The 12,930-nt window shown below is 49.2% G+C and overlaps 1 protein-coding gene across 1 annotated transcript; it reads left to right on the top strand.

The window, feature by feature from the left end:
• The first annotated feature begins 462 nt into the window (after window positions 1-462).
• IER5L (immediate early response 5 like) lies at window positions 463-3,369 on the top strand. Its single transcript, XM_063316197.1, has one exon. It carries the CDS (start codon window positions 746-748, stop codon window positions 1,865-1,867), a length of 1,122 nt encoding a protein of 373 aa, XP_063172267.1. The 5' UTR covers window positions 463-745; the 3' UTR covers window positions 1,868-3,369.
• Window positions 3,370-12,930: the final 9,561 nt, after the last annotated feature.

The raw sequence follows: 12,930 nt of genomic DNA, 5'->3' as shown, positions 1-12,930 counted from the left end.
GCCACGCCCCTCCGAGGCCACGCCCCTCCCCGGGTCCGCACGTGGCGAGCGCCCGGCGAGGCTCACCTGCGCCGGGCGGGGCGGGTCGCCACCGCCGCCGCCTCCCGGCCCGGGAGCCTCGCGCAGCCCCCGGGGAGCCCGCCGGCCCGCCCGCCGAGGCAGCCGCCCTCCCCCTTCGCCCCTGCCCGGCTCGGCTGGCCGCCCGCCCGTCCCCGGCGCGCCTCCCCGGAGCCCCGCGCTCCAGCCCGCCGCGTAAGCCCGTTCGGCATTTGAATAGCACAAAGGAACCGCCTCGTCCGGATTGGCGGGTCAGGCCCCAGGTGGGCGGGCGGCGGCTGCCAATCCAAGGCCAAGGCGCCCGCCAATAGGTCCCCGGCGACGGGGGCGGGCTGGGGGAGGTGGTATAAATAGCGGGGGCTGGGCAAAGCAGCGCTTATTGCCTGGCCCTGCCGAGCGCGGACGGCCGGGGCGCGGGTGGGAGGGCCGGCCGGGCGAGCCAGCCAGCCAGCCAGCCACCGGCGATCGGGCAGCGGGGTGGGGTTCGCCGCTGCAGCCGCCGGAGCTGCCTCTCTCCCGAGCGCACCAGCCGCCTGGCACGGGCGAGCCTGCCCGCCCGGCGCGGCCCCCGGCGGAGCAGTGGCCCCCGCAGCGCCGGCCTGGCCGCCCCGTCCCTGGCTGCCTCCGCGCGGGTGGATGCGGGGCCGGGCGCCGGCCGGCGGCCGAAGCTGAGCGGCCGCGGAGGAAGATGGAGTGCGCCCTGGACGCGCAGAGCCTGATCAGCCTCTCGCTGCGCAAGATCCACATCTCGCGCACGCAGCGCGGCGGCCTCAAGCTGCACAAAAACCTGCTGGTCTCCTACGTGCTCCGCAACGCCCGGCAGCTCTACCTGAGCGAGCGGTACGCCGAGCTCTACCGCCGCCAGAGCAGCGCCCTGCCCGGCCAGCCGCACCCGCACCCGCTCTACCCGGACGGCGGCGCGGTGCCCTTGGCCGGGCTGGCCCCCGCGCCCGGCGCCTGCGCTCCCCCGGCGCTGGGCGAGCTGGCCGGCGCGGATTTCCAGCCGCTCCCCGCGGCCGCCGGGCCGGAGGGCCTCCAGCTGCGGAGCTGCGCGCTGGCCCGGCCGGGCGAGGGCCCCCCGCCGCCGCCCGCCGAGGACGCCCTGGGGCTGCCCGGGCCGGCGGGCGTCTGCCGGGAGCCGGCGCTGCCCTTCTACGCGCCGCGCGCCGCGCCGCCCTGCACCTACGCCGGGTCGGGCGCGGGCGGCGGGGGCGACTTCGGCGCCTCCTGCCTGGCCGGCGCGCCCTCGGGGCCCCCGGGCCCGGCGCACTGCTCCAGCCGCACCACCGTCCTGGACCTGGACACGCACGTGGTGACCACCGTGGAGAACGGCTACCTGCACCAGGACTGCTGCTGCGCGCCCTGCCCGCCAGGCGGCCTCGTGCCCGCCGCCGCCTCCGCCGCCTCGTCCGCCTGCTGCTGCCCGCCGCCGCCGCCCAGCCCGGGCGCCAAGCGCAAGTACGAGCCCGCGGGCGGCGCTGGGGAGCCGCCGCTGCCGCCTCCGCCGCCCGGCGCGTCTTCGCCCTTCGCCCCCTGCGCCAAGCGCGCCCGCTTCGAGGGCTTTCCCGCCGGGCAGGCGCCCGCGCCCTCGCCGCCGCTGCCGCTGCCGCTGCCGCCGCCCTCGCCCCCGCCGGACGCTTCCAACATCTGCAGCCTCATCTCCATCTTCGGCTCCAGCTTCAGCGGGCTGGTGAGCCGGCAGCCGCCGCAGGCGCCGGCGGACTCGGAGCAGCTCTCGAGCGGACAGCTGTGCGGGAAACAGGCGCTGGCCAGCCTGGGGGCTTGGACGCGGGCCATCGTGGCCTTTTGAGAGCGGCTGGGGGCGGGGGGGCTCTCCCCGCCGCTCGGCCCCCTTTGGGACGGCGGGGCGCAGCCGGAACGGAACGGGGTGGGAGCGATCCCGAAACAAAGACTGGAGGGGGGGGAAGGCAAGAGTTGGGGAGGGGGGGACGAACCAAGCGAATGTTTTATAAAATTGTACCATAGACTTTCCTTCGGAGATTTCAGCTCTTTATTTTTGCAGCGAGCGGACGAGGAGATGCGAACCTATTTAGGCACCGACGAAACGGAAGACGAGCGAATAAGTTTCTTTTGTTTCTTGACTCCAAGCGCGTTTGAGTTGTAGGGGGTTCCTCTCTCTGGTTTCCAAGCCTTCTTTAATTTTCTTTTTAGGGGGGGGGCTAGCTCGGATGCCGCATAGGGGAAGAGGAGAAGAAAACGAGATTTGATTTGGGGAGATTGGTCCCGCAAGGGTTTATCCTGCCTACTGGGGGGTGGGAGACCTAAAACTGGAAAAAGGGGGCTCTGGTTTAATCTTTCTGCAAGGCAGGTGATCCATTTCCTCAACCCATCTTCTAAAAATCCCCCCTCAAATGGGAGGGGATGATATTTTGCATTTCCAGCCTGTAATGCTGGGGTGGGAAATATTTTTTAAAAGCTTCCCAAAGGCCAGGGTGGGTTTACTTTGAAAACTGCTCCTTTAAAATGCTGGATTTTCAGGGATTTCTTTCTGGAGTCACTTCCCCCATCTCAAATGTGTGCATTTCTCCACTTCTTCCCAGCAACTTGGGACTGGGGGGGGGGGGTCCACCTTTATTGGATGTGGGCCTCCCCCTTTTAAAAAAATCCCGAATGTTTTATGGTGCAAAAACAAAACAAAACAAAATATGTTCAGCTACAGAGAATGCAGAGGGTGATTTCTTATTAATTTACTGTGTTGGAGATTGTTGCTATTTTTCCCTTGCATGAACACACAGTCTGCACCCTGGAAGTATGTCACTTGCAGATGGATTTTGGGGAGGTAACAATTCCCATCATGCACAGCTGTCTGCTTCCCTCCCCTCATCCCAAGGGAGGTGCAGGAGAGAGCAAAACAACTCTGCAGCCTCACGCATTCACTATTTCAATGTCTTTCACTGTGCTGGATGACTTTTTCCTCCAAAATTTAGAAAACTCAATCAGCCAGCATTGTTCAGTCAGTCCTATGTGCAGGAAAAATTAAAGTCTGTGTTTCTGTAACCCTTTTCATTTCTTGGAGGGAGGGGAAATGAATTTGTGTTCTTTTTTATGATGGTTATTCAAGGGAAGGGAGAAAATAGCCTTTTGTTGTAAAAAGGTGGCTTTTTTCGGTCTGCCATCCACTTCACATTAAGCACTGTGTATTGAAGGACGCATTGCCAAACAATTATTTTTCCCCTTTGTATCTCTGTATATTTTTGTGTGTGCGCATACTGAATTGTATATCACCGGGTAAAACTGTTCAGATTTGTTTAAATTTATAATCTTAATAAAAAGGCCAATTATAAAAAGTTACGTATGTGGCTGTTTTTCTGCTCTTCCACTTCAAAAGATTGGGGCCACTCACCTCTACAGAGATGAGTTTAGAAGGGGGGGGGGCTTCCATTACTGCTACTTGTGGGTAAGCCGCATGGGCCACACATTGCTGATGTGGCTTCTTCCTGAAGCCGGTCAAAATTCAGCCAAACCTTTGCTATAAATTTAGCCTAGCAGAAACTCATCCATGCAATTGCTTGCATCTCGATTGGGACAAAATAGGTGACTTGTTCTAACAGTTTCTGGAAAAGTCCTTGGATGAAAGCACTCCACTCCACGCTATCTAATTCACATTTTTGACTTCGGTGGGGGGAAGCCTTATCTGCAGGAGTTCGAATAAGCAAGCGAATAAACAAAAGGAAAGAATGAATCATCTATCCCTTTAAGATAATGAGGTCGGGAGAAAAAAGCATCAGCTACCTTCCTTAAAAGAACTTTTTCCTTACTTTGGAGCAAACTTAGTTCTAAAAAGTTGAAATATTTATTGCTTAAGGAAGCCTGTGTAGATTCTGAGAGTTTGTTGCGTTCTGGGTTTTTATTTTTAACGGAAGAGCGCCTTTGATAAGGGGATAGAAGTTTTTCCCTGCGGATCTATAAAACACGGTTATGTGCCCGCATTCCTAAGTTTCTGTTTCCCTCTTTAATATATCTGGAGCGGAGTTTGTTATCTCTCCTTTACGCCACTTGGTGGTGTTTTCCACACACCCCTCTCTTTAAACCAAATGAATGAAGGTAATAAAAAGATTTTTCTGACCACCTACAGGCTGACCTCAAAATTAATGTGTGCGCGCGTGACTCTGTGCGCGCATGTTTGCGTACATAAACACGCATTTTTCACAGTAGCTGTGCCTAAAACCTAGCTGGAAGCAGAGGTTCCCAACTCCGGGCAAAATTGGTATAATAAATCAAAACTTTTTGACACTCCTTATTAGAATTTTTAACCGGAAGGGATATTTACTTTCTGACCTCAAGTAGATGGCAATTTTTGTTTCTGAGGGTCACTGATGTATTTCAATGAACTTGTGCCCTCGCTACTATCATCAAATGGTCTGATTTTTCTTTTCTGAAGAAGGAAAATGATTTATTATGGATCGTATTAATATTATTACTTGATCTTTGTTGAATCTTGCTGAACGTCAGCTCTGAAAAAGCCTATTTTAGATCAGAACCGAGATCTGGGAGCATGGAGGCGTATTGGAATCAGACTGCTTCTTTTGTAAAAAAAAGAATTGTCTTCTTCCGTTTCTGAACCTTTTTTTAAAGAATATATATAATTTTAATTCCTTTATCCAAGCTTAAAATTTCACCGCGGTAGAGCCCAGCTGAAAAGGCAATTGTCAGCGCTCCCCCTAGCGGTCATTGTGGGGCATTGCAGCATTATGCTGTAGCAGATTAAAAAATAGGTCGTAATTCAACTCATTTTGGGGGGATTTATGACATTACTAGAGGGAGGGAGCCAAAATGGATTTCCTTCCTTCCTTCCTTCCTTCCTTCCTTCCTTCCTTCCTTCCTTCCTTCCTTCCTTCCTTCCTTCCTTCCTCCCTCCCTCCCTCCCTCCCTCCCTCCCTCCTTCCTTCCAACACATACACATATATTAAAAATAACCAAATGGGTTGCATAAAAAAAAGATTAAAACAGGGAAAGCCTATTCTAGAATTTGGATAACCCAGGATGATTGCAACTGGACACCAAGCCAGTGTTTTAATGAACGAACTCCAACCGAATTCACTCAATGCATTACATCATAAATCAGGGTTTACCAACCACCAGCCGTTGGGCTCACATGGCAAGCCACAACCTGCTTAAGCAGGGTTTGATGAAAAAGTTTTAACTTAGCTCAGCACAAACCAGTTTTCCTGCCACAGTGGTTGGTTGAAGCCATACAGAAAGCTGAAATCAAGCCAAGTGGATCACGTCATATGGAATGTAAACCTAACGATTGCCTCTCCCCAATCTGTTGGCCAACCAACATCGCTTTTTTTGGCCATGTAAATGGTGACCCACACACTCCACAGGAGAATGGAGGCACGGGGGATGATTCCCAAAGTGGAGGAGTGTTTAAACCATTAAAGAGCCCAACTAATGCCATCCTTTGTGGCTTTTCCCATTAATTCTGCCCTGGTCCAACATCTCGAGAACTTTGTCTCCAAGTCTGGGCACCATGCATGAAGGAGATGGAGCAGGTTTGGAGAAGAGCAACGAGGAGGATCAGGGGACTAGAAATTAAGGCCTAAGAAGAGAGATGGAAGGGCAGATTTAGCCTTAAGAAGGCAAGACTGAATGGGGGTAGAATATCCTTCTCCAACTTGCTTAGCAGATCCAGACCTCTTTCTTGTCATTCTTGACAGCAGAACATGGAATCATGGACTGAAGGACAGGAAGACAGTTTCTGATAAGCATGGGGTGGGTGAAAGGATAAAGTTGCATTGTTGTGATGCAAACACCACCACTTCTATATTTGGGTCAGATGTCTGGGTACAAGCACTGAGGTCCAGGGAGGGAGGGGGGTGTTCTTTGCTGGGAGTGATCAAGTTGAAGCTGAAGAGCCATCAGTCTGGAGCAGTGTTGCTCAACCTCAGCCATTGAAGATGTCTGGACTTCAAGCTCTGCTGGCTGGGGAATTCTGGGAGTTGAAGTCCAGACATCTTCAAGTGGCCAAGGTTGAGCAACACAGCTCTGGACACTTTAACTGGAAGTCCTGCACAAAGCAGGGGGTGGTCCTAGGATTTGCCTAACTGACCAGGATCAGAAATCAAATGTAGAATAATAATGCATCCAAGCATGCACAGCTGCCCTGGTGAAAGTAGAGGGTGGGTGTGCTAAGTTCCTTTTCCATCTGGGGCAATGGGGGTCTCAAGGGGGATTTTTGTGATAGGAGGAAAAAGGTTGAATATCAGGTTGACTGAATCCAAGCAGGGTTGGGCTCTGGGATACTTGGGGGTTATCCAAAACAAAGAAGCAAGCAAACTACCCCTTGAAACAAAAATTAGGACCATGGTCGAGTTTTTGCAACAGTGAAACAGAGCCAGAAAGATATGTTCATTTCTCCCTCTTCCTAGGAGGCATTTTTCAAAAGAGAATATTTTCGGCCATTCTTTCCATCCAGCTCTTTTTCCTGGAGGACCAGCTGCGTAAAAACTGAGCTAGCGGGATGAGCTCCCGATTGCTTTTCCTCCCCAAAAGCCGTTTTCAAGGGAGCATTTTAAAAAGGCCCATTGTAAATAAAGGCACGGCAAGAGGAACAGCCGTGTTGAAAAAAGGATTGACCCCGTTTCCATGCTGCAGAGTGCAGGGTTAGCTTAAGACAGAGCTTGTTCTGGGCTAAAATTAAACCCTGATAATTAGTTGACCGGCTGTGCTGGCCCCTTTCTGGAATTCCCACAAGACAGTAACCTCTCTGTGAACCCGGTTAAGTACGTTGTGGGAACGGGGCCAAGGTAAGGCGTGAATCCAAAAGAACAGGTTAATTTAGCAATCAGCTCATGGATTGGGTAAAGGCAAGGGTGTCCTTAAAGCATGCAGAAAAAACTGGAACGGGCTTTTTCCCCTCGCAGACCCACTCAGGTGGTCTGCAGTTGGCCAGTGTTGAACACTTCCTGCAATCCGACGCCCGCCAGATGTGCAGGGACTACACCTCCCAGGCTCCCCAGCCTCGGCCCATCCGGCAATCCCAACAGTTCTCTTTGAGGCTGAGCAAGGCCGGCGTTCAAAAAGCCAGCTAGGGAATCCCCTTCTCTCCAGAGGAGGACCACAAAGCCCACCTACCCGACGGGGTTTATGGGGAGTGGGGTCCAAGCAACAGCTTAGAAATCACCCCGGTTTTAAGACAACATCTGCATTTCTTGCTGTTTGGAAACCCCTGATAGACTTCTTGCATGAAACAGAAAAAAATGAACTAATGATTTTTGGTTTTGGTGCTTAGACAGAATAATTCATAGAAAGAAGAGAGTTATTTTGTAACCACAGAACAAGAGGCAAAATTCTGATCGTACTTATAACTGCTGTAAAGACGATTGGAAGGTATTTTTTGTATCTTTTTACTTTCTTTTCTATTTTTTTACTTTTTTCCCCTTCCTTCTTGCATTTTTAGCTCTCTCTCTGACTTCTTTCCTTCTTTTCTTTCTCTCGCTGGATCTTAGTTTCTATTAGTTTTTATCTTCTTTCTTTCTTTTTATATACCTATATATTTGTTTTTATTTTTTTCCCTGGTTTCAAACTCCTCTAACAGCTTTTTTGGGGGGGGGGTTGGTCAAGGAGAGTAAAAACACTTCCAACAAATAAATGAAAAAATGCAAAGAGGAACTGGGAAGACTTTGGAATATCAGGCTGACCCAGGGGGAAAATGTTTCTTTAACCACGATCACCACCCTGGCCTCCACTTTCTCCTTCTTGCATCCTGTATCCAGGTGATTTTCTTCTTTTCCCTCCCTTTCTTCCCCTGAAGCCGACAGCCCCCACTAACAGGAGAATCCCAAAGAAAGTTGGGTTTCAGTGTTTTGAGTTTTTTTATGCTGGTGGGGTTTTCCTGCCTTTGCTGAAAAAGCTCAGTGTTTCCCTTGGGAGGGGGCCGCTCCCTGCCTGTGGGCAATTGCCCCCCCAAAGAGGGTCTGAGTGGGATCTACAGATGAAGACCCAGCGGGGAGCAGGGCTTACTGTGAATCATGCCCCCCAAAAAACTTCCTGTTCCTCTGAACAAGCCAAGGAGGGGTCTGCAGATCCTGGTTACGGACATAAACCAGCATAATCCAAAGCAACTAGGATTACAGGAGTCTTTCTGACATTTGGAGATGAACAAGCTCAGGAGCCAAGTGTGAAGCAAGCCGAGAAAACACTCCAAAATTTTCCCTTCTCCCAAAATAGCCAGCCCCCTCCATCTGTGGATAGAGCTCCACCTCCTTGGTGGCCCTCAACCTCTATGAAAGCTATCAAATGTCCAGACAATGACCTCGATATAAGAGGGATAAAGTCTCCCTGGGCTTCATGGATAGCAACAACGGTCTGGAAATAGTTTGTTGCTGCTTTCTTCTGGGATAGTCTCACAACTTCCCAGCCTCACCTAGAATCCTGGGATCTCCTGGTGGGGTCCCATCCAAGAGCTAACCGGATGTGATTAGCGGCTAAGATTTCCAGTGACGATGGGCCTGCCTTGCATTTTGTGGGCACTTCTCTTGGATGCTCTTCAAGGGCCCCTTTGAAAATCCCTATTTTCTTATCACCTTTCAAGCTGTGACATCACATAGCTGCTTTTTCACACCTTCCTCCTTTCAAACCATTTAAATCAAGGCAGTTTCTCAGTTTTAAATGGAAAAAAGGCGAGTTTTGCCGAGTCTGAATTAGATCTTACTGGCAAAAAGCTGGAATATATACTGTAAATCAAAGAGTAATAGCAGCAGTAGATACAGGAAGGAATTCTACTCATCTATCAAATTGGCGCTTCCTAAATCTGTATTTGAACTGGAATGCAATTATTGATTGATACCTGCCATTTTTCCTCTGGATTTTTATGCCCTTGGATCTATCCTTGCTGGATCCCTATGATTATATGTCTACTGGCGTTTCAAAGGTAGTTGTTTTTTTTTAACAACTTCCGTTCATTTTCTCTTTTTTTGGTAATGGTTCTTTTATTTGGATCTGCATGTCATGTTTATTAGAAACCAACAAAAACCAAACATCAGGCAGGCCTGGATGATCATGGTTATGCCCCTGGGAAAAGGGGAAAAAATAGGATATACAAGGAGAGGGTACATAGAGGAAACATCGTTCATTTAAATGAATTAAATCTCCAGGCCAGATGGATTACATCCCAGAGATCTGAAGGAACCAACAGGGGTGATCACAGAATGACTCAGTAATCTTTGAGGATGCCTGGAGGACAAGCAGCATCCCAGAACAATGGAGAAAAGGATTCTCATCTTCAAAAAGGGGAAGGAAGAAGAGCTGCAGATAGGTCAGCTTGACGTCCATGTGGACAACATCTTCAAAGAGATGATCAGAGAATGTTTTGAGCACTTGGATAGGCAATTAACAGCAGCCAAGATAAACTTGATGCAAAACAGATCCTGCCAGGCTAACTTTATCTCCTTCTTTGATACAGCAGCTATCTTAGTAGATTAGGGGAATGCCACAAACATAGTATATCCAGACCTCAGCGACACCTTTGACAGAGTGTCTCAGCACCTTCTCCTTCATAAAAGGGTAAGATGTGGGCTAGATGATACCACTGTTAGATGGATTCACAGGGCCCCACTTCAGCTGGGAGGCACATGTGAAGGGCCTCAGGGCTCTGTCTGGCATAACCAATGTCCCACTGTGCTGTCTGGCATTTTATCAGTGATTCGAATGAGGGAGTTGAAGGGATACTTTGCAGATGACATCGATGGGAGGTTGACTAATATTTTCGATGAAAGAGAAAAGATTCAAAAGACACGCTTGAGCAGTCAGCTGAAATGAACCAGATGCAACTTAGCAGGGACAAATGTAAACTTCTGCATCTAGGTAGGAAAAATGAAAGGCACAACCACAGGATGGAAAGAAAAGAATCTGGGTGTCCTTGTTGGTCAGAAAGCTAAACATGAGCCAACAGTGTGATGCAGCTGCTAAAAAGGCAAATACTATCTTGGGGCATACACTCTTTTTCGTAAGTCACAGCTCGAAATATAATGCCTTTTTTACAATAACAGGGGTGCTTTTATATCGTAATGTGTATGGAGCATCGATCATAACAAACATTGGACAAATATTTCAGGTACACACTTGCCATTTATATACCAATGTTCGAGCCCTGACAGTTTTGAAAACAAAAAACCCAGCAAACTTCACAGGAAGATCCTGCAAAAGATGGATGCTGATGGGCCCCTTACTCCAGGTTGCATATAGTTAAAAGGGGCACAATGGGGCATTTTGCAGGCAATTGAAAACCAGACCAGTGTCACCACCATTCCTACTTGGGATAAAAAGATTTGCACCCCAGATGATTCTTGGCGCCCCAGGGGTCCTGCAACATGCGATACTTAATATTCATATTGATTTAATTAATTTATTAATTGTTAATTAACTGTATCCCTACTTTCAGTTAAGATTCATTAATATTTAATTCCGCTCAATTATTATCTTGCCGCCAAATGCTCAAGGCAGCTAATAACATAAAAACCCCAAAATAGAAAAAAGGCTTTTTAAAGCAAGTTAATTAGAACTAACTTAAAATTTAAGTCAAGCCTCGCTCAAGAATGGACACGTTCATCATTTGCTTGGCAATGCTAAGAAGGGGTTTGGAACGCTTTCTCAACTTCTCTCTCTAGTCTACCACACTGAGATCCCCTGGTGGCCTCTCATCCATGCCCTAACCAATTCAGAACCTGCTTAGGTTTTTGGGTATCAGCCTAGGGCAGCTGCTACGGCAAAAATAAAAATGTTCTTGTTGAGCTCAACTGCAGGTAACATCCCAAACACATCCAGGTAGTTTTCTTGTTGAAGCCCAGAAATGATTTGCCACTATTTATTTGTAAGATTTTTTTTAACTTCATCACCTGGTGGTCTCCCATCCCATCACTTGCTTGGCTTTTTCAAAACCAGTCAAAGCCTGCTACCGAACCACTAAAACTGTTCACATTTCAAGGCCTGGCAGTAGCTTGTGAAATATGGAAGCTAGCAACAATAGCAACAACTATTTTTAATAAGCATTCTTTAAACTGGGCATCAACGATGCTAGGCGAATGATCGAACGATGGACGATGTAATGCAGGATCATTTGACTCTATTGCGAATTTTTTATCAACATTAGGCTCGGTGACTTTTATTGATTATCTCACCCATGCTTATTGAATAGAGGGGAATGATTCAGAATGTTTGTTTGCGCTGTGGCGTGGCCGGAGCATCAGACGTGGCCTCCGAAGGGTGGCATTTGTTCTTTTTAAAATTAAAATTAACCAGATGCCCCCATCACCTCTCTCCTGACGGCTGCACCAGGGGACCTCACTCTGCACCTTCTCAGAAGCCAGTCATTTCTCATTATCCCTTGCCAAGCTCCGGCCTCGCGGTTTGGGAGCTGAAAATATAGATCCGTTGCAAGCCCCAGCAGAAATCTCAGCCTTTGAACGGGCGATGCTGGAGCCGTTTCATCTTTTCCCTTCGGCTGTCAGCTCAGCAATTTCTATCCGAGGGAGAAAACTCAGCAGTCGGGGAAGAATAGAGGAGGAAAAATTGGGGGGGGGGGGAGAAAAGGAAAGGAGGGCGACTTTCGCTGTCACCTCCCTTTCAGCCCGAAAATTACTGACATCATGATTAATTTATCGGCTGCTGATGAATATGCAGAAGAGGCCTGAGCGAGGGAAAGAGGGCAAATGAAAAGCTCACTTGCTTCCAAAGGAGGGTGCCTTGCGAAGCTTTGCGACTGTGACAGAATGGACGACCCGTGGCATCTGGGCATGTGCAGAGAGCGGAACAAAGTTTTTGGGGACGGTCGGATCAGCTGGCTGGCTTCCAAAGATTGCCTGGGAAGAGGTGCCTTTTAAATCCAGAGCTTTTCCACCAGCATCAGACCCACCAGCATCAGGCCAAATTTGGTTTACTGTGTTCCTTGGAAAAGGAAGATGGCGTCTTCAAGAACCGTGTTTCTCAACCATACTGGCTGGGGAATTCTGGGAATTGAAGTCCACACCTCTTAAAAGTTGCCAAGGTTGAGAAACACAGTTGTAGAAAGCTGAAAACCCTTCTTTACTTGCTCAGTAGCCAAAATTTGGGTTGCCGCAAGGAAAATAAGGCATGACAGGTCCCAGGCATGACCACTTCTGATTTAATCAGCCAATCCTGCACCTATTTTGTTTTAAAGGATGTGCATTTTTATTTCACAGACTGCAGCGTTTTAGACTTCGGCTTGCAGTTTATTAATGTGCATTATTACAGCATAACGGCCTGCTGTACTATCGTAGCGTAGCTGCCCAGAGTCCTCAGGAGTCGGAGGGCACACAAGCTGAATAAATAAATAGCTTATCTTGCCCTTTTATTACAGGCGTTCCTTGCTAGGATGGTATTTGATCTCATCCCTTGGATTCGACTTCTGCGTTGTGCATTGTGCAAATTCTGCCGGCCGTTGATTGAGTAGACGGTACAACTACTACGAAAGGAATATGGATTTAAGACTGTCTCGCAAATCTTGGGGTTTTTTTCCACATGCTCTAGTTCCATACTCTTGTTTCAGGGAATCCGAGTTGACCTTCCCACATTAAAAGGAAAGTATTTGGGATAAAACATTAATCTTCCCCATGACAAATCTGTAAGGATCAGATGTTTGTGGAGCAGACAGACCACACTTCCACACAGGCGCTGAGGGTTTTTTTTGTCCCATCTTGTATTTTATTTTATTTTTTTATTTTTGCAGGAGGCCCAAGAGGCTGGTCCGAGGCAGAGGTCTCCTCAGGATGCAAAAGGCCGGCATTTGTTGGAAATTCTCCAGACTGGAATGTCTGAACAGGAAGCACTTGATAAAGGCTGTATCTGTTGTGTTTGGGATGTGAGCCTCATTGTCACAACGGAAGTCAAAAA

The sequence above is a fragment of the Candoia aspera genome, chromosome 16 (assembly GCF_035149785.1).
Source record: "Candoia aspera isolate rCanAsp1 chromosome 16, rCanAsp1.hap2, whole genome shotgun sequence".
Taxonomy (NCBI): Eukaryota; Metazoa; Chordata; class Lepidosauria; order Squamata; family Boidae; genus Candoia; species Candoia aspera.
This window is presented reverse-complemented; position numbering and strand designations above follow the sequence as displayed.